At 33.8% G+C, this 20,428-nt stretch overlaps 2 protein-coding genes and 1 non-coding gene across 3 annotated transcripts; 1 reads left to right on the top strand and 2 right to left on the bottom strand.

Moving 5' to 3' along the window:
- Positions 1 to 1,199: 1,199 nt before the first annotated feature.
- Positions 1,200 to 15,974, top strand: LOC134246112 (protein timeless homolog). The gene is made up of 16 exons (XM_062728389.1): positions 1,200 to 1,359; positions 1,766 to 1,835; positions 1,964 to 2,171; positions 2,432 to 2,574; positions 3,022 to 3,104; positions 3,364 to 3,484; positions 6,302 to 6,381; positions 6,697 to 6,930; positions 7,166 to 7,300; positions 10,700 to 10,768; positions 10,883 to 11,001; positions 11,730 to 12,007; positions 12,299 to 12,472; positions 13,371 to 13,615; positions 13,864 to 14,025; positions 15,211 to 15,974. The coding sequence occupies exons 1-16, from the start codon at positions 1,200 to 1,202 to the stop codon at positions 15,333 to 15,335; spliced, it is 2,406 nt and encodes an 801-aa protein (XP_062584373.1). The 3' UTR covers positions 15,336 to 15,974.
- A 176-nt stretch (positions 15,975 to 16,150) lies between these two features.
- Trnar-ccg (transfer RNA arginine (anticodon CCG)) lies at positions 16,151 to 16,223 on the bottom strand. The gene has a single exon. It is a non-coding gene; the product is annotated as a tRNA-Arg (tRNA).
- Positions 16,224 to 18,932: 2,709 nt separating this feature from the next.
- Positions 18,933 to 20,190, bottom strand: LOC134246123 (serine protease inhibitor Cvsi-2-like). Its single transcript, XM_062728399.1, has 3 exons — positions 20,076 to 20,190; positions 19,237 to 19,368; positions 18,933 to 19,042 (listed from the first exon to the last, which is right to left on the bottom strand). Exons 1-3 carry the CDS (start codon positions 20,116 to 20,118, stop codon positions 18,942 to 18,944), a joined length of 276 nt encoding a protein of 91 aa, XP_062584383.1. The 5' UTR covers positions 20,119 to 20,190; the 3' UTR covers positions 18,933 to 18,941.
- Between the last annotated feature and the right edge of the window lie 238 nt (positions 20,191 to 20,428).

Here is a 20,428-nt window from a genome sequence, read left to right as displayed (position 1 = left end):
CAGGAAACAGATTTGTCATGTTTCAGTTGTATGATTGTTTGAGAAGTTATGGCAGTGTTGAGTCTTTTTTCGTTTCTTTGTCACTTGGAAAAAAATTATTGTAAATTAATTATTTTAATGTGTATATAGTTTTCAGTGAAAAGAGTTCTGTAGTTGGTTCATACATACCATTTCAGTATGATTAAAATTTTATTTGAATATATTGAATATGCTTAATAGGTTGTTGAATTAATTTTCTCAAAAAAAATTTGCTCCAGTTTTTCCCTTTCAACAAAGTATTTTTATTTCAGCGTTGTCTTTTTTTTTTGAAAAAATAAATTCATTACTTATATAGAGGAAAGAAGTTATATATGTTCATCAGGGATCTTTTTTTAATAATTAACTTATATAGCATATCCTACAAACATTTAATTGACCAGTGTTCTCATGACAGATTGTCAGAGGTTTGACTTGTACTAAGGAAGCCTGCGACTTCTTGTTATAGCATTTCCTGCAGACACTTTATACTTAGTACCAAACTATCAAATCTCAAAAGCATCCTGTTTTCATATAAAGTCTGTGCAACTTTTATTTGGTTAATTGGTGAAGAAGGCATTTTTTTCACAGGACCTACTAGGACTTTGTTCTTATTTTGTGTATGTTCTATTTTTTGTGGAAAGCTGACATTCCAAGAAAGTTGTAGATTGGACAATAAAAGCTGAAACAAAAGAATCATATTGCCTATCAGTCTGAAACAGAACAAATATACTTAAAACTCAGCAGCCTGTTAGTACAAGATAAATAATCTTTAGCAGTACTCACAACCTACAATATTTAATATTTAGAAAATCTGAAATTCAAGGCTAACAAGTTTGATACATAGAGAGTGCTACAAATTAATTTAGGGGAAAAAAGAGTGGAATAACAAAACTACTGTAAACCAACTATTATTCATGTTGTGAAAATTAGTCGTCATGGATTGATTTAAAACTGACGAATTGCAAATAAAAGATGACACAAAAAATACATGTAGTTGGTTTACAGTATTCATTTACTTATCTAAGAACATACTATAGAATCATTTGGGTCAGTGTTTTAGGCATCCAAGATTGTAATGGGGCTTAAGGTTATTAAGATTTAATTATATCATATATGTTGACAAAATTATTGTTTATCGGAATGTAATTTGTGGTCAGATGTGACCAAGAAAGAAGTCTTACATGAGCATTTACAAGTATTTTTGGTCAAGAAGTATCAGCCTTTTAGAATGTTTGCCTGTTTGTTTTCGAGTCTTTCATGATGTTCCAAAACTTTGTATTTCAGGACCAGCACCAGAGCCATCTGTAGAACATCTGGAAGAAGACCAACAAGAAGATGAAAGTAGGTCAACAGAAGAATCTTTAAAGTTAGCTTATATTAAGTGCAATCATATAATATTGAAGTATACTGTATGTAAACAATATTTTTGTACCACATGTGGGCTTAGCATACATACATGTATATGTATTATGTATATGTAGGCATATATGTATAGGCTAATCATATAGCACAATCGTACTTTTGTGTAAAGATGATGAGAGGGGTCTATCTTCAGTGGTTGTTTTTTTCCCAAAAAGTTAAAACTATGTCCAATATTTGGACCATAAGTTTATCTCCTCTACAGAGAGTCATGTTTGATTATTTGATGCATCACGGATGTAAAAAAAAAAAGTGAAGGGGAGGAGGGGGAAGATTGCTTCAAAAAATAAAAGCGTACTACGAATAGTTTATTCATTATATCTTTTAGTTGAAGAAGAAGAAATGACTGCTATAGAGTGCTCTGAGCAGGAGTTCAACTTTAAAGAATTCCTGGCAAAGTAAGTACAATTTACCTAGTATCCTGACTTCCTAACTACTAATCCTAACTACTAAATATGAATTAATTTTTAAGCACACTTTTTGAACTGTAGGGTCCTCTTGTTATTCTCCATATTTTCTCCATCAGGTTTGGTAAACCAGAAATCCTCAAATCCTATGTCCTGTTACTGGCAGACTTTCAGAAGAACTCGGTCCATACTAACCACTGTGTTGTTAAGATGCTTCACCGACTGAGTGTAGAGCTCGGCTTCGTGGGAATGATGTTCCAGGCCTCCCTGTTCAGAGTGTTTCAAAAAATTTTGTTGTCTCCCCTGGCCAAAACAGAGAGATACAAAGTAAGCTCTGTGAAATAGCAATCAGTGATGTATGAAATAAAGACAGTTGGAGATTTTGCAGAAAGTAAAATTAGATTTGTTACTTAACTGCGAACAACTTGCAAGTCATATTGACTGTTACTTAGACATTTTATTAAAACTTTTTTTTGTCTGTTTATTGAAACAATGTTGGATATTTTGAATAAATAATAGGATTGATGCAGAAAATTTCAGAATTTCCTTATGGTCTTGAAAAATATCTTACTTTCTAAACTCTGCAGGAAATAGGCAAGTTTGCTACCTTTGTAATCCGACGCTTTGTTGAGGTTGCTGAGAAAAACAAGAAAGTGTTCATGGAAATGCTGTTTTGGAAGGGACACAGGGAGGCCTCAGAGATTGTGGATGGTTATGGGTCTTATCAGGGGTAAGAAGTCAAGCAATAGAAATATACATTTTCCCAGGGAAGGAGAAATATATTTTATCGGGCAAAAATCTTTGCTTTTGAATATAGATATGAGACAAGCTTTGTGAAATTAATACATGTATTGAATTTTAAGTCCGTACCATAGTGTAAAATTCATGTTTCATGGGTCCAGAGTTCCAGAATAGGCCTATATCATAACAAATGTTTGATACTCAAGGAACTATCAAGGCCTATGGGCCTTGTTATTTGTGGCAGTTATTTTTTAGGTGCAAAACACTTTTTTGTATCAGATCACACTTTTATAAATTGAGGTTATGACATTGATTATTACAGCACATATTGTTGTATAAAGTTCTGAAGGCTTGGTCTTTGATTATGTGCTACAGTACAGTGAGACTGTCTAAAGTTTGAATTTTGATGAATACCTCTGTTCTTAAATACATGTAGAAAAGTGAAGCAAGTTTGGACTGAGGATCAGGAAATTGAATTACGACGACTGTTTGAAGAACATAGTGCTACCGAGGAAGGGGGTAAGAATTGTTCAAAAAATGAATTGTTCAATTGAAATTAAGTTTATTTTAAATACCCCAGTAGGTATTTTAAATACAATAGAGGTTTTGCATGTTATAATGGTTTTGCAATAACAATTTCATGAATTGAGGGTAAAGTAATATGTCATGTAACTTTATTAAGACAAAGTCAATTGGTGATATCAGTGTAAGAAAACAATACTAGAACATTGATTTGTTTTACATTTAAACATGAGATACATATATATGCTTTCTGTAGATGTGCTTGACAACATTATGAGGGACATGAGTGACCAGTCCAAGACAAGAGGTCAGATCATAAGGGAGCTGAAGAAACAGGGACTAATAGAGAGTGCTAAAGACCTCAAACGTCAGACAGGGTTAGTGATTAATACAAGAAACAGGACCACATTTTAATAGTTTGCATTTTGATTAGGTGAATGCATGTATCAGGCTGAGTAGAGCAACTAGTAAACACGCAGATTTATTTTACACATTTTTCGCGTTGAACAGGCTATGTTGTTGACAGTGAATAAAAAATTTTGTCTTATTATAAGTAAGTTAAATGTAAAAACAAATTTATTTGCCTGCAGTCGCCCATATTCAAAAAATATATTTGCACCATTAGGGCTGGGACGATATATTGAGATACTGATATATCGTGATATACATGTATGTGAGGACAATACACGATACATTTGAAAAAAACATCGAAACATCGCCCAGAAAATTCTGACTTGTTTCTCTTTGTTTATTTAAAATTTGGGGTTCAATATATAAAATAAATAAGTTAGATATAAATATAGAAATGAAATAAATAATAATTAGTCTCGTTTACCCCAGACTCTTGCTCTCGAGACTTTGCCCGAGTGAGAGTCTGGTCTGATTCCTATTAAATTTTTGTAACCAGTAGAGGTCGCTAAACCGGCTAACAAGATGCCGACTCCCGTGAAAATACATGTGAGAATTTACTTTTTAAACAAAGATATGTGCGTTTTTTGTTCCTTGTAAAGCAGAAAGAGATATTTTATTATAAAACCAGATAAAAGTATAGGCGCAGCCTCTGAAATTTTAAAGAATACAGATCTTAGCATCGAAGAGAATGTATCAGCCAATGAAAATCCATACCGATTTCTCGGTAAGCCTCGATTTGAAATTACAAAAATTAAATAGGAATCAGACCAGACTCTCGCTCGGGCAAAGTCTCGAGAGCGAGAGTCTGGGGTAAACGAGACTAAATAATAATTAACACCACTTGAGTAAAATATTTTTGTTTTACAACATATAAACAATGATTTTGAATAAATTATTCTCATTTGCAAAGAACTAATTTGTTTATTTCAATGCAAAAAAAGATTTTATAAGCAATTAAACATATCGTATCGTGGCTCAAATATCCTGATGCGTATCGATATGTAACGTGTCCGCCTGTTCCAGGGTTTGTTACAATGAAAATAAATTATTGTGGGTCTCCTGTTTCTGAATTTTACCCTTTAACTCTAAATGAAAAGTCAGGTTGCAAATTTATAAAATTTATTATGGTGCAAACAATGAATAACAAATAACAATAAGATAATTGGCAATTAGGCAATAATAAATTATGGGTTACCCGACAATAAAAAGGTATCCGGCTCTACCGGGTTACCCGGATGAATTTATAAACAATGAATCAATTGGGTATGGATCTGCCGGGATTGGCATCAATGAATCAATTGGGTATGGATCTGCCGGGGATTGGCATCAATGAATCAATTGGGTATGGATCTGCCGGGCTTGGCAGATTGGGTTTATTTACCCAATATGGGGGCATCAGATTTTACCCACTTCTGGGGAGTTGGGATTCTCTGAGCTGGTCAGATGTTAATGAGTCTGACCAGCGTCCCAGACTGAAGAAAAAGTCCAAAGTGCCTTCTTTATATACCCTTTCATCACTAGGGCCGAATTAGTTCACGTGCGAATAACCAGTGGTACCGCCAGTATTCGCGCGACGTTTGTATGGTAACACAAACAACTTTTGCATCAAGTAAAGGCTTTATCATTACAAATGCGGGAAAAAGGATGATCTGATGTTTGGGAATTGTTTTGGTAACGATGCCAAGATGGATTTGGGTACCTTGATCGAATAACAATGCCAGACGGCCATTTGCTATTACGATTGGGCTGGTATATGGAGGAAATTCGGGTTTGTACATTACAACGAAAGGATATCCATGAAATAAACATATACAATGATTATAAAGCATACATTAATGACATACGATGATTGGTAATATTCCCATGATATCTACAAATAAATTTACGATACATAAATATTCAGGGCATAAATTGGGGTGATCCAATCTGTGGGTTATTTTGGTCATGGGGGAAAATTCGTAACAGATATAGAAAAAGTTGTAAATGTTGTATCGTCCTAGCCCTATGCACCATTAGGGAGATGCTGTGGAATTGTAGCCCTCTCCAGAAAGCATCAGATTAAAAAAATGGGAGAGGGCTACATTATTGCAGCTACATTGATCCCTGCAATAACTGTTAAGTTTAATTCTATTCTGAGAATACTTACTACAGTAAAACTCGGATATAGCGAAGTCCTGGGGACCTGTGAATTTAATTCGCTATATCCGTAATTCGTTATATCCGTATAGCGAAATTGTATAACCATTATAGCGAATTCGCACTAATGCAAGTTACTACCAACTATGTTAGTGGAGCAAATATTACAAAACTTATCTTCGATAACTAAGGTTTTCTTATGAATTGAATTTTATATACAAATGCTAAAAGGAAATAAAGTAAGTTTAATTTATTAATTTTTTTATAACCTTTGAAAGTTCGTTATAAAAGACGTAAATTTCATTATATTTAACCTCAACGGGTTCAAAATCAATTCGCTATATCCATAAATTTGTTATATCAGAGTTCGTTTTCACCGTAAAATTTTACAAAGATTTGTTAGGAATTTTGACGGGGACCCAGAAAAACTTTGTTATATCCGTGAATTCGCTATATCCGTGTTCGTATTAAATGAGTTTTACTGTAGGTTTATTATTACAAACTCATTCACTCATTTTATCGCATTCATAATTTTCACACCAAAAATTATTACCATACTCAATATGTGTACTTGTATTTAATAAATTTTTTTTTGACTTGTACATATTTACTTGTGTAAGTTTAAGAAATCTCTATTGTAATTTCAGCCCTAAAAGAGTTGTAGGTTGGAACGAGGAACAAGAATTTGAACTGAGAAATTTGTTTGACAGATTCAGGGACACTGATGGTAAGTCCCTGAGGTGAGAATGTCAGTGGTTATTCCTGATTTAAATGTTTCTCGAAAAATGATTTTGCTCATATAGGAATACAGATGTTCTCAAATGTTTTCATCTTTTTATGCAATTAGTCAGTTCAGTTAAAGTTGTCTAATCCAAATGTTGTGTATTCCAAAATTTTGCATTTTGCAATGAATACAAAGTTCCTTTCCATAAATGTAAATTTTTAAAATTTCTTTTTCAATGTTTTCTTTCTGGAAGATTTTTAAGGAACCAGTGGTGTCCAGATAAGTAAAAGTTAATTTCATATATTTATAATTTTTCAGATCCAGTAGAAAACATTATATCCAACATGACAGAGAAAAGAAGCAAGTCCAAGGTTGTAGAGAAGCTATTATCTCTTGAACTAGTGTCAGACAGGAAGGAGTTGTATAAAAGAAGGAAACGGAAAACAAAATCCAAGAATCCCTGGGACGCTGGAGAGGAGGACATGCCTATTGTTGATGATTGGAGCGATGAGAGTGGAGACGAGGGGCCTAGACAAAGGGACTCCAGTGACGGTAAAATAAGGGGGAGGGGACTTAGAAGTATAGACTTATGAGTAAGAAGTTAAATTCTCATAGACGGTCTATGTGTATTTACATAACACATAATTAGATTTTTAAATAAATTATTTGTTTTACTTAGAAAATGTGCTAAATAATCATATTTTATTCTAGTAGATTGTCAAATTCATTGAAAATAACATGCATAAAAAATGTATTTGAGTGATAAAATGCATATTCTTCCCATCAGAGTCATCTGCCCTTTCTACATCTTCTTCTGAGGATGAAGACAGTGATGTAGAGGAAGAGAGGAATGAAGAAGAAAAGAGTTCAGGTTCTGGTGAATTCAACATGACCACAGTTATCACTGAACTCATAGAAAAAGGTAGGATGCTAACATATTACTCCTGTGGATTTAAGTCAATTTTTAGCTCTTCTGAGCCAAAGGCTCAAAGAGCTAATGCTATGGCCATTTGTGCGGTGTGCGTAAACTTTTTAGAATGTGGGCCATAACTCAAGAACCCCTTGGCCAATCAGTACCAAATTTGTCATAGGTATCCTTGGCCCAAGGGCTACCATTTGTACTAAAATAAGGGTTGGGACCCTTAAACAAGGGGATATAATCAGGAAAACAAAACCAAAAGTACTGGTTGCTAAAAAATCTTCTTCTCCATAACCACCAGGCAGATTTTCACCAAACTTACATACAAGGATCAGGATATGTCGAAGATTAAAATTTGCACGGGGAATTACCCTGGGGCAAAGGGCGTGGTCTCAAGGTCACTTCAAAATTGACCTAAATTTACAATTAATAAAAATGTGTATATTTTGCTTACTATAAGGACAAGGATCATCGATTCTTGTAAGTTGATGCATCTTATGATTTCACATCATGTTAACTCAAAAGTAGGTCACGATGACCTACTTTTTAAATTTTGCGGGGATTTGTTTTCAAATTGATTTGAAGGCATATTTTGGACACTTTAAGGCCTATGTTCATCAAACTTTGTCAGTTGATGCATCTTGGGTCCTCGAACAATGTCAACTTAAAAGTAGGTCACCGTGACCTACTTTTTGAACTTTATGACTTATCCTTTTAAAAACATTAAATCCCATTATTTCAGACACTTGGAGGTTTAGAATCATCAAATCTTGTACTTTGGTGCATCTTGGGACCTTAAAATATATTTATGAAAAAGTAGGTCACTGTGACCTACTTTTTGAATTTTGCCGACATTTGTTTTCAGATTGTTTAAAAACGCATATTTTGATTACCTTCAGATCTACGATCATCAAACTTGGTCAGTAGATGCATCTTGGTACTTTGAAAAATGTCGACCAAAATGTAGGTCATGATGACCTACTTTCGACATTTTATGGCTATATTTAAGTATCTTAGGTATTTATTGGCTTAGAATCATCAAACTTTGTGAGTCCATGCATATTTGGTTTTCGGAGAGTGACGACCTAAAAGTAGGTCACGTTGACCTACTTTTGACATTTTATGGCTTTATTTAAGTATCTCCGGTACTTATTGGCTTAGAATTATCAAACTTTGTGAGTTGATGCATCTTGGGTTTTCGGAGAGTGACGACCAAAAAGTAGGTCATGGTGACCTACTTTTGACATTCTATGGCTATATTTAAGTATCTCAGGCAGTTATTGGCTAAGAATCATCAAACTTTGTCAGTTTAGGCACCTTAGGTTTTCGGAGAACGTCAACCAAAAAGCAGTGTACGAAATTCCCGTCCGCCCGCACGCCCGAGACGTACTAAATCTGGAGCGGACGTATAAACTTTACATTGCATCAGCCCGCTTGGACGCACTTATTTTACCCCATCCCTTCCATTTTTGCAGATAAATGTTTTGAAAAGGTAAAGACCAAATATTTCAACGTACATACAAGGCATTATTCCCTGGGACAACAAGAAATAAACAATATAATTGATCAATAAATCTGTAAATATATGAAGAATACCACCATCGTCTTTTAACCTGAATTTCCTCTGTTTTCACGCATGAAACGATATTTTCAACTTTCCACCGGTAAATTGTGAAATTTTTTTTTCAACTTAAAGGATCTGATAAAAATCAAACACATTCAATGTGTTTATTTACAAGAATTAATAAGTATTAATATTTGTATAGTGTCCATGCCGTTTATATTAAGACAAAACCAGTGTACAAAATAATTCAACACTGTTTAATTGCTTACAATCTAAGGGTAACATTTTGTGCTTTTATTCAGTGGTTGCTTTAACTGATTTTTTGTTTTTATTAAATCAAAAATAAACTTAGGTTATATTTAATCATATCAAAATATATTTTTTCCCTTTTAAAATTCAAATTATAAAGGAATTATAATTTAATGAATGTTAGTTAAAAATTGCTCTTAAGTACTGAGAAATTAAAAATTGTATGTTTTCTTTTCAATCAAAATCAAAAAATTACTCATTACTTCTAAATTATTAATATTCATGTGAATATACCTATAAACGTTGATATTGTTAAATATATTATCATGACCTGTTACAAATTGTATCTATGATATCTTATAATGTATTTCAAATGTAAAAATTAGAAGGAAAAAAATGACAACATAGGACATGTACCCTGGTATTTCAGATTAGCAATTAATAGTGAATTTTTCCTTTTTTACCTACAACTTCATAATTTATGAAGTAAACGCTGACTGAATTAATAAAATTTTAATCTTATTAATTACTGTGTATGAAATTCAAGTGGATGTGAAAAAATGTACAAATGTGAGTGTGCGTATCCTTATCATTGAATTTTATTATGCGGGCTTGCTAATTTTCAGCAGGGCTGACAGACTTTTTGAGTAGTCAGCCCTGCTGGTCCACCTGAATTTTTTCCGAGTTTCGTACACTGCAAAAAGTAGGTCACTGTGACCTACTTTTGACATTTTATGGCTATATTTAATTATATCTGGTACTTATTGGCTAGGAATTATCAAACTTTGTCAGTTGAGGCATCTTAGGGTTTCATTGAATGTCCAACAAGAAGTAGGTCACGGTGACCTAATTTTGAATATCTCAGGTAATTATTGGCTTAGAATCATCAAATTTTGTCAATTTAGGCATCATGGGTTTTTGAATAACGTCGACCAAAAAGTAGGTCAGCGTGACCTACTTTTGACATTTGATGGCTATACAGTGGACCCTCATTTATCACGCTTTGGTTCCCAGTCAATTTGTCCGGATATGTGAAGTGTTCAGATACCTGAATCACCAGTTAAACAAGACAGAATAACAATTAAAAATTCTGTTCCGATGAAAAATTGTCCGGATACTGAAGCATCCGGATATCTGGCGTCCGGATATCTGAAGGTCCACTGTATATAATTATCTCTGGTACTTATTGGCTTAGAGTCGTCAAACTTTGTCAGATGATGCATCTTGGATTTTCAAAGAATGTTGACCAAAAAGTAGGTCATAGTGACCTACTTTTGAATATCTCAGGTACTTATTTAATTAGAATCATCAGTCTTTGTCAATTAATGTATCTTGAGTCCTCAAAAAATTTCAATCAAAAGGTAGGTCACTGTGACCTACTTATGGTATTTTACAATTATATTATAATATCTTCAGTCTTAACTGGCTAAATATTATCAAACTTTGTAAGTTGATGCATTTTGGGTCTTATGATTCTAATAGAGTTGGAGGCTTCTAATAGAAGTGATAGATTGTACAATTTATCAGAAGAGCGATTCAAGGCCCTTGGGCCTCTTGTTTACTAATACAATCTTTTTTGTGATAAATAGGGTACAAGGACCAAATTCTGTGGATTCAAAAGTGTATAAAAAGAAAAGCTGACGATAAAGAGAAGAAAGGTTAGCAGAATCTTACTTTGCGGAGACCTATTAACTTGTAGATATAACCAAACTTTTACATTTTAAAAGTAAAGAAATGAAATTTCAGATGTGTACTAACTTTTTTGCCAACAGACAGTACAGTTGCGGTAGCCATTGTCCCACTGACGGAGGAAAATGAGACAGCAATGGAAGACGAGATGTTCTTGTCATTTCTCCGCCAGATAGGAATCTCAGCGCCATCTAGTGAACAAGTGAGTGCTGATTTAATACAGAAGCTCATAGAATGCTGTCCTTTATTTAAAAAAAAAAAGTTTGACTACTCTGTATTCCTGCCTCTCAGTACTATTGAATATATATACCAAGATATGATTTCGAGTGAAAATTAAAACTTAATTTCTGAAAAAGAGCAGAAGGAAAGATGTGTTGTACAAACATATATCTGGATACTTGGATGCATTAAATGTGATCACTGCAAGAGCAACCATGTGTGAAAGAAATGAAATTCTTTTAATAAAAAAAAAACCTCCATGCTCTTTCAATTTTAAGTAATTAATTAAGAAATGAACAAAATAAGGGGAAACATTTAGCTTACATGTACACTCAGATTAGCTTTCTGTTCAAAGTTGCTATCATCAATTCCATTTCCAATTTCTCTGGAATCATTGCACTAATCGCAACAAATCAAAGGTTGAAAGGTGGATTCAAATTTTGTTCAAATAAAAAAAGTCCAATGAAAAAGGTCTCCTTCCAATGCAAAAAACCTGTTCTTTAAGTGACAGTGTGATGATTAAAGAATCTGAAAAGCACTGGACCAAAAGAGACAAAATTTAGGATATGGAAAATCTAACTGCAGAACCATATAGAAATAAAAATTATATATGTCAGTGAATTTTCTCTGTTGGGAGTTTTAGCTTCAAATTAAAAAAAAAACTTTATTCTGCCTTTTTGCACTCTTTATACAAATTTATTATAAACACAGGAAGCTTTCTGGAGAATCCCTGGAGAGATGCCCCTAGCAGAGCTAAGAGATATAGAGGCAGGGTTAATGCTAGATGAGGATGGTAAACCTACAGAAGCAGAAAGAATTAAAGTCAGACAGACAAAAACAGCAGCCAAACCAGGGAAGAGACCAAAGAAGAAGAAAGAAAAGAAACCAAAAAAGAAGAATGATAAGTTTGAGAATTTGCTGAAGCAGATGGCAGAGAAGAGGAAACAGGACAAAGAGGAAGGTCGACTCGGAAGGAGAGAACGAAAAAGGTTCATTTAGTCAAATTGAGTGGTTAAAATTTCATTCATTCTCTGCTATATATTACATAATTATGTAATATTTTTTTATGCTAAAAACTGTGGCAAAATAGATTTCCTCTTTGTAAAAAACTTCATTTCTAATATTTGAAATAGAAGGGTACCATGCAGATTTTTTGATTGACTAATCCACAACTAGGATTCAATTACTTATTTAACACTCAATTGAGGAGAATATTATCAGCTACTAAGTAATCCCTAACATCTTTTTATGACTACTGAATAATAAAACCTGATTTACAGGGCCTCTCCGCCTTCCACCAGTGCAATCTCATCAGAGGGACCAACCACTTCAGTAACAAGCCCAGTAAGGGATGAGATGTTAGCACCACCTAGATCAACAGAGAAAAGGGGAGTTTACTCCTCCAACAAGAAAAGGAGAATTAAGAGGCTTTTGGACTCTGACAGTGAAAAAAGGTTAGGAAATACTGTAAAATCAGAAATATTCATTGGGAATTTAATTTCATTTGTTTAGTTGTTTTAACAGTTATCATGGAAATTAAATTCCACATGAAATTTTATATGACTACATGATGAGCATTATTTAAGGAATAACTGTCTTATTTTTCGATTTCATGATGTGATCAATCGATTGGCTTGCGTGATAATTTGCATATCAAGCTAGCGAGTCGATTGATCATCGTCATGAAATTGAAAAATCTGATAGTTATTCCTTATATTTACATGCTTTGATTCCGCCAATCCACGTGCTCCAAGACCTGCTTCTGTCTAGCTGTTTGTCCCGCCCTGCACGTGGGTTTTTTTGGAACCGTGCCAATACATTGATGGGGAAATAAAGTACATTTACAATTTGTAATTTTATCTCGGACAAAGACATTGGAAATGTAAATGTATTTGTAACAAGGAAATTAAATGCCTGCAAAACCTGATTAGAACTCAAATCAAGGAAATTTTATCCCCATGAAAATTTGTGCTTACACAATAGTTAAATTTACAACAGATTGATTACACTTATAACTGTTAAATGAAATACATGTGCTGATGATTTTACTAATGAAAAGTGACCAGAGGTTTTAAGCACCATTTGCATAGACATCACTTCATCTATTACTGTAAAAGTACAAAAATAAGTGCCCTCAGAATTTAGCTGCATGTACAATGTATATACTTAAAATAGTTACCACATTTAGAGCTAAGGTTCTGTATTGTTTAATTTTAAAATATTTGCATGTACTTAGCTTAGCATACAAGAAGCTGCACTCAAGGTACTAAAATATGATTAACCCCACCCCACCTTCAAAAAAATATGTTCATGGATATGTACAGTAATTGACTTCCTCCACTTCTGTTTTAGTGAAGATGAGGAGAAGGAGAATCAGAGTCCTGTCAGCTCCCCACAGAGAGAGGGGCCACAGGAGGGTCCTCAGACACAGCCTCTACAGTTTGACAGCAGTGATGATGACAATGTCCCCTTGGTGGCCTCAGTGAAGAGGACCAGAACTTCTGACTCGGATACCAACCCTGACAGCAAGAAGAGGAAGCTGATGATTGCTTCAGATGACGATGAATCAGCTGATGAAAAGATGGAAGATGGTGAGGGTAAGTTCAGGGAAAATTAGAGGACTTGAGGTTGTTGTTTTCTGTCAATAGTGTGTCAGAAAAAATTAAGGAACAGTCAATTTGCATGTGTTTGTGATATGTATATTTAAATCTTGTTCCTTTTACCGTTGTACCAGTGTATTTGGGGAAAAGGAAGGAGGGGTCATTAGGGATGCATCACTTGTGATGTAATGGAATAAAATACAAATATGCTTTATATTCAATAGGAAATACCTGTTATGTTCCAGGTAAGAAAAATTCACCAACGAAGCCCAAACTGTCATTTGATTCTGATGATGATGATTCTCAGCCTGGACCGTTAAACAGTACGGGATCTAAAACAGACTCTAGACGTCTTATAATGTCAGACAGTGAAGAGGAGGAAACAGAGCAACCCCCCAAACAGTCAGGTGAGTGTTGGTTAGCACTGGTCCTAGGATCTGATTTATAAAGAAATTAAGGCCAAGCTTAAAAAATTCTTTGTTTGCAGTTGCCGACCTATAATTTTTAGTCTGGGTAGGTAGGTAGGCAATTTTTTTTTTTTTTTTTTGGAAAAAAAAATTGTTTCCAGATTTTTGTTAGATAACATAAAACAGAGTTTTTCATAGGCCTACTATACATGAATAAGCTGCACTCTTGGTATAAACTAATGATTGATGAAGACAAAAATTGAAAATGAAACAGTTTTAATATCCTGAAAAATTGGAGAAAAAAAATAATATTTCAAAATGGCTAAAAAAAAGTTTGGATCGGGTGCATTTTCGGTGGGTCGGTCGGCAACTGCAAACAAACAATATTTTATTTTAGGCCTAATAATTTCTGCAAGGGGTATATTAGAGAAACCAGTTCAAACTGACAGGTTGACTCTCCTCCAGATGCATGCACACTTCAATGGCATTCATTGCAAATGTGAAAGTTAAGTTATAAGATAGCTAGGTTTCCAGTTTTAATTTGGGAGACATTTCTTTTTTTTCAAATTTTTTTAAATCTAAACAGCTTGTTAAGAAGAAACATCCAATTCTTGAATATTTTTGGATTTCACAAATGTGTTGTAAAATTCCTTGACAAAACTGGATTAGTAAAACATGCATATAGGGAACATGCTTCTTACAGTGAAGTGATTTTCTCTCCCCATGACATAAAAATATACACTGTGTTGTAAACTTAAACGGATATAATGAATTATGCTTGTATCGAAGCAAAAATTAACTTTGTTAAAAGCATGATTTAAGCATGATTTAATGTATTTAACACAGGTTTACTTATAATCATTTTGATAAGCTAGATGACATGAAAATCTCATTAGATTTAAGTAATCATTTACTAAGATAGACTGTAAAGATACCTTCATTGATTCCTCCATTGCACTTGCCATCCCACATCTGTTTCTAGAGGTTCTTGCTGCCTCTGTTTGTAATCTGTATTTTAAATGGACTTTATCGAACAAGCAGTTATTATCACATTTCATTAAAGCGAATCAACCGTTTTACAGACCATTTTCCAATGATTAAGTCTCGTTATTTATGCTGTCAAATAAAGCAACTTTTTATAAATGCATTTTATTATTTACTAAATATATTAGAACTTCTTTTCAGCCTCTTTCCCTGCCACATTACTGACACAGCCTCTGGATGACTCAGATTCTGATCTCGACGATCACGTGCCACTACGACAAGTTCTCCGGAAGAAAAATGTCATCTCCAGCGATGAGGAGGGCTGATATGTTTTCTCTGCATAGAACTGCTAGCTCACATGTATTTTCTTTGAATATAACTGCCAGCCTATAAACTATGTTATACCTATTTTATATCAGATCCTCAGGATAGCAGTGAAAACACCATGAGAAGTGTTTTGACAATTTATTGAGCTTATACACTGGAATGGATATTTTATATCATGTACAAATACAAATTTAAAGTGCATGTTTAATTTATATTGCTTTATGTTTGAAACGGAAAAGTGGTTTCAATAAACAAACAGTAATTGGGATTCATTCCTTGTCTTTGTCGATGAATATAACAGGAACTTAATTGACAGCACGTCTTGTTTGATCTGATGATCCACACCTGTCAACTCGACATGATACGACCCATTAGATCAAGTTACTGTTGTAAAGATAAATTTATTTTATACACTCTTTAGGGCATTACAACCAGAAAAATATAGTTTTAAAAAACTAAACTTTTGAGATCAATTTTATATCATTTTTCACTAACAAAAGCAGTTTGTCAGGGAACTCTTTGATTCAAAAGAAAGATAATGTCATGTTTCTTTGAACTATGTCATCATTTTCAGAGAGGAGTGATATGGATTCAAAATACCACAGTGTGGTGACCTGGAAAGTCTGACTACTCTGTCACATGATTTTATATATGTGAAATCTACAGTATTAAAAATTGAATGATACACTGTCGGGTATACATGTATAATAAATGGTATTCCCTCATGGATTTTTTAGTATCATTTGCATTGTAATCATTTTTAAATAATATAAAATTAATGTATTAATGAATAAATGAAAAAAAATGTAGCGTTCGACCCTGATGGGACTCGAACCCACAATCTTCGGCTCCGGAGGCCGACGCCTTATCCATTAGGCCACAGGGTCTGCAGTCCCTTACACGATGTAAATAAGGAATATATAAATCAAAAGTGTTTTTGTATGTTTCTTTTCAAAATATATCTTTTATTGTCCATTTTCGGAAGATAATTCAATTTTTTCTAACCTTAATCTAAACAGTTACTCCGTGAACTTGGAAAAAAAAACAGGGTGTGTCTTTTCGATCGTCTAACAACTCCTGTCCGATGGTTCTCAGTTATGACAATGATATTTAAACCTTATTAGTTTTTAACCTTAGACATGGCATTAATAAATACCGACAATAAATCGTAGCAGAAACATATAAAACAAGGTTTTGTAGTCTTCATTATATGCAGCTAAAAATAAATGGATATCGTGTTTCCGCTAGGTAAAGTATGGTGAACAATTGGGGAAGTATTCAAATAAAAATAAAATAGTTCTACTCTATGTCCATGCATTCATTACTTTCAAATGAAAGTACAATAAACAACAAACACACCATTTGGACATAGCAACGACACGCAGCAGTTTTATTTGTACAATGTGCATAACATACCAGGTATGCAAAATATGAAAATCAATATGTATATACATGCTTATGTGATTGAATAAATCATGATAAAATTTAAACTTTATCGTGCTCTACTTGTCGTCCTAAACTGGCATTTAAACCACAATTCACAATTTATATAGGCTGACTTCGATCATGTACTTGAGTAACTGTTGTTGAACTATATTTTTATAGAGTAACATCGAACCCGATATATAGTTTAACTGGAGTGACGTAATTTTTCTACCATAGTTCTACCCTCGTGTTTCCGTTGGTAGAACTATGGTAGAAAAATTACGTCACTCCAGTTAAACTATATCGGGTTCGATGTTACTCTAGTTCAACAACAGTTCATGATCGAAGTCAGCCTTTGCCTTGCTAACGAGACCGGTTCTAAAGAACCACGTGATATTCAACAGGTATTCGAATGAAAAACTTGTAATTTCGAAAAAAGTAATTCATTATCACTAAGTAGAAATTGATTTCTGTCTTACTCGTTCCTCAAACGAAAGAAATCATTTATATTGTCTCTAGGTAAAGTATGGTGAACAACTGGGGCAGTACTAATCAAAAGAAAAAAGTTATTTTATCTAATTTTTATCCTTCGATTGAGTTATCTTTCATATATGTAAAAAAAAAAAAAAATTAGTAAAACAGAGTCAATAAAAATACTTATAAATATACTGTCCATTGAGGATGGGATAATGAAGTTGTTGGCTGGCATGTCCTTTTACCAGCTAGCCACATTGCATATTTTTGCTTCAATGCTTTGATGTTCTCGAGTGCTAAGTTGTTTTTTTATTTTAACTACTAGTATTTTGAACTCATCCTCTTCTTTGATCTTGAACTTATCAGTTCTGTTTTTCTTATGGCTCAATTTTAGAGAAACTATTACATATTTTTTTTAATATTAGTTAATGCATCGATGCAATTATTGACGAAAGCTTATCAATTGTGTCCTTTTTAAGCTCATGTGACTGAGCTGAAAGGTCAAGTAAGCTTTTCTTATACTTTTGTCCGTCGTTTGTACATGTATGACCGTCTCTAAACTTTTCACATTTCAATTTCTGCTCATGCAAGAACCACCGAGCCGATTTTGGTTCAATGCATTCTCTTTAAATGGGGTTATATATTTCTAAGATGCAGGACCAAGACCATTCACAAGGAGGGATGATCGGGAAAACAAAATTAGGGTGAGATAATTAAAATTCTTCCCAAGAACCACTGAGCCAGAAAAGCTGTAACACGTGGAAGCATCCTGTAAAATGATTCTGAATTGTTCGAATCATGAATCGCCGGAAATAAATAGAAAAAATTTTTGTCTAAAAAAAGCAAAGCTGCGGGGGTATACAGTGTATAGGCCGGACCATTCAAAGTTCAGCATTGAAATAAATAGAAAAAATCTTCGTTTAAAAAAAGCAAAGCTGTGATTGGTGCTATTTATATGGAAGCATCCTCTGGTTGTGTAGATTTAAGTTCATTCAAGTCATAACCGCCGGTACTAGGATGGGGCCACAGTGGGGTGTCAAAGTTTTACATAAGAAAATAGAGGAAAAAATCTTCTCCAGAACAGAAAAAGCTATGTTTAATCATATTGACATCTTCATGTAATGAAGATTTAAATTTGTTCAAATTATGACCCCTTGAGATAGGAAGGGGCCGCAATGGGGGTGAATTTTTTTCAAAGTGATAAACAGTAAGAATATATATTTAAAAATCTTTTTCTCAAGAACAGCAAAGATATGTTAATTTGATATGGAGACATCCTCTGGTATAAAATTCACACACACACACACCTTCCCATAAACTTTTCAATATTAAACTGATTTGTGCTTTTTTTCCTAGCCGATGCGCTTAGGTAAGCAATGTGGCCCGTAGACCTTTTGTTTCATTAATTACCTCTCCCTGTATGTTGTATGATAAGTGACGGGAAATTTTATATTAAAATACTAGTAAGTGTAATAAAAAAAAAAACATTTTGTTTTGAAAACATTTTATTTGGTGGTGAGGCATAAATCACCGAACTCTGGTTTCTTGGCATCGACTGAAAAATAAAATAAATAATTTATCAATCTCATTTAAAAGAATCTGAAAGTATTGTGCACCAATTTAAGAAATTTGGGAACTCGGTATAAGTGACTGTAAATTCTGAAGATATATAAAAGATTGATGTGTAACATTCCTACCCCTGTCTGTTAGTTGTGGGTACAATGACAGAACCCGTCCACACAGTGCTTTTCGTCCCTGTCACAGTGAAGAGCTGATGAAGCGCGGCATGTGTCACGGTTAGTACAGGCTAAAAACAAGTATACACATCGAATGTCATTTAAAATTTTATATATTTTTAATAAAAAAGGGGATATTTTACGCCTTCTAAGATTCACAATGCGGTCTCAGCCATGGGTATCGATTAATGTACATAAAATGTCCTTGATTTAAATATGCTGCTCTTGCGGTTAATACTAGTAATCGAATTTAATTCAAACATACCAATTCCATGCGTGTTATGTGTGTAACATGTGCACTGTCTTGCTGAGTGAGAGCATCCAACAAAAGCCCCGGCGGTACAAGCGGTGTTTACACAATCAGACGTCTGTCTGCAGTCTTCACTGTACACCACAGCTATAATGTAATGGACCATTATACGTGTACAATGTTTTATTCTGTTTTTCAGATTTTTTCTGCAAGATGTTGGAACATGAAACTGACAATGTAGAACACATCATTTTAGTACTCATAAGATATTGTGCATTCATTAACTTCCTAATAATTGAATAATATGCAGACTTAAAAACGATGTTGATACCAAAAAAAAACTATTCATTTAAGGAATGAATTTAATAGCTACCCATTTTATACGGTATAAACTGGATTGGGGCAGTTTACGCTTTATAAATCGCTTCGCGGTTTATAAAAAAACGTTAACTGTTCCAACCCAGTTTATACCGTATAAAATGGGTAGCTATTAATTTCATTGCTTATAATTTAATTTTCATTCATTTCATGTAAGAAAAAAAGATATTGTTCTAACAAAATGACTTTAGTTTGTACATAATTTGAATGTAACGTCAGGCGGATTGATACGTTTTTGACGCAAGTCATTGTGACGTAGGCAACCCATTTCATACGATATAAAGTAAATATTTTATCCAATCAAATACAGCGTTACAACCAGAATTAAATTATATTGAAATAAAAGAAAACGTTCGAATGGAAATACTGGGAACACTATTTTTAAATATGATGTGTCTAGTTTTAAGTATATACATATATATATTTAGGCCATCCATACTATATTTTACTAGAAGATATTTTATAAAACAACTCACCGACAAAACAACAAATGATAGCGAAACAGAGTGTGACTTTCATTTTCACTTGTCTTGTAGGACTCCAAATGTCAACTAAATCGTATCACGTCTGAAGCTCTCTTATCTAATGGGACTTCGTCGTGAGAAAATCAACGCTATCTTTGTTAACCGACAAATGGCGCTATATTTCGTCGCCCTAGCTGTGCATATAGCTGTCCAGAGGTACATATTGATACCAGCGACAATATGACTCAATACCCGGTATATGGAACTGAACCTTTCCCCACCTGCTGAATGCGAGATAGAAATGTGCATATCGATATTTTACATCTTCAAATTGTTGTCGGTTATGCTACATTCACATGACCTTG

This window comes from Saccostrea cucullata, unplaced genomic scaffold (genome assembly GCF_032062105.1).
Source record: "Saccostrea cucullata isolate Sc308-1 unplaced genomic scaffold, CSIRO_AGI_Scuc_v1 ctg47, whole genome shotgun sequence".
Classification (NCBI taxonomy): Eukaryota; Metazoa; Mollusca; class Bivalvia; order Ostreida; family Ostreidae; genus Saccostrea; species Saccostrea cuccullata.
Note: the sequence above shows the minus strand (reverse complement) of the source record. Positions and strands in the feature narration are given on the sequence as shown.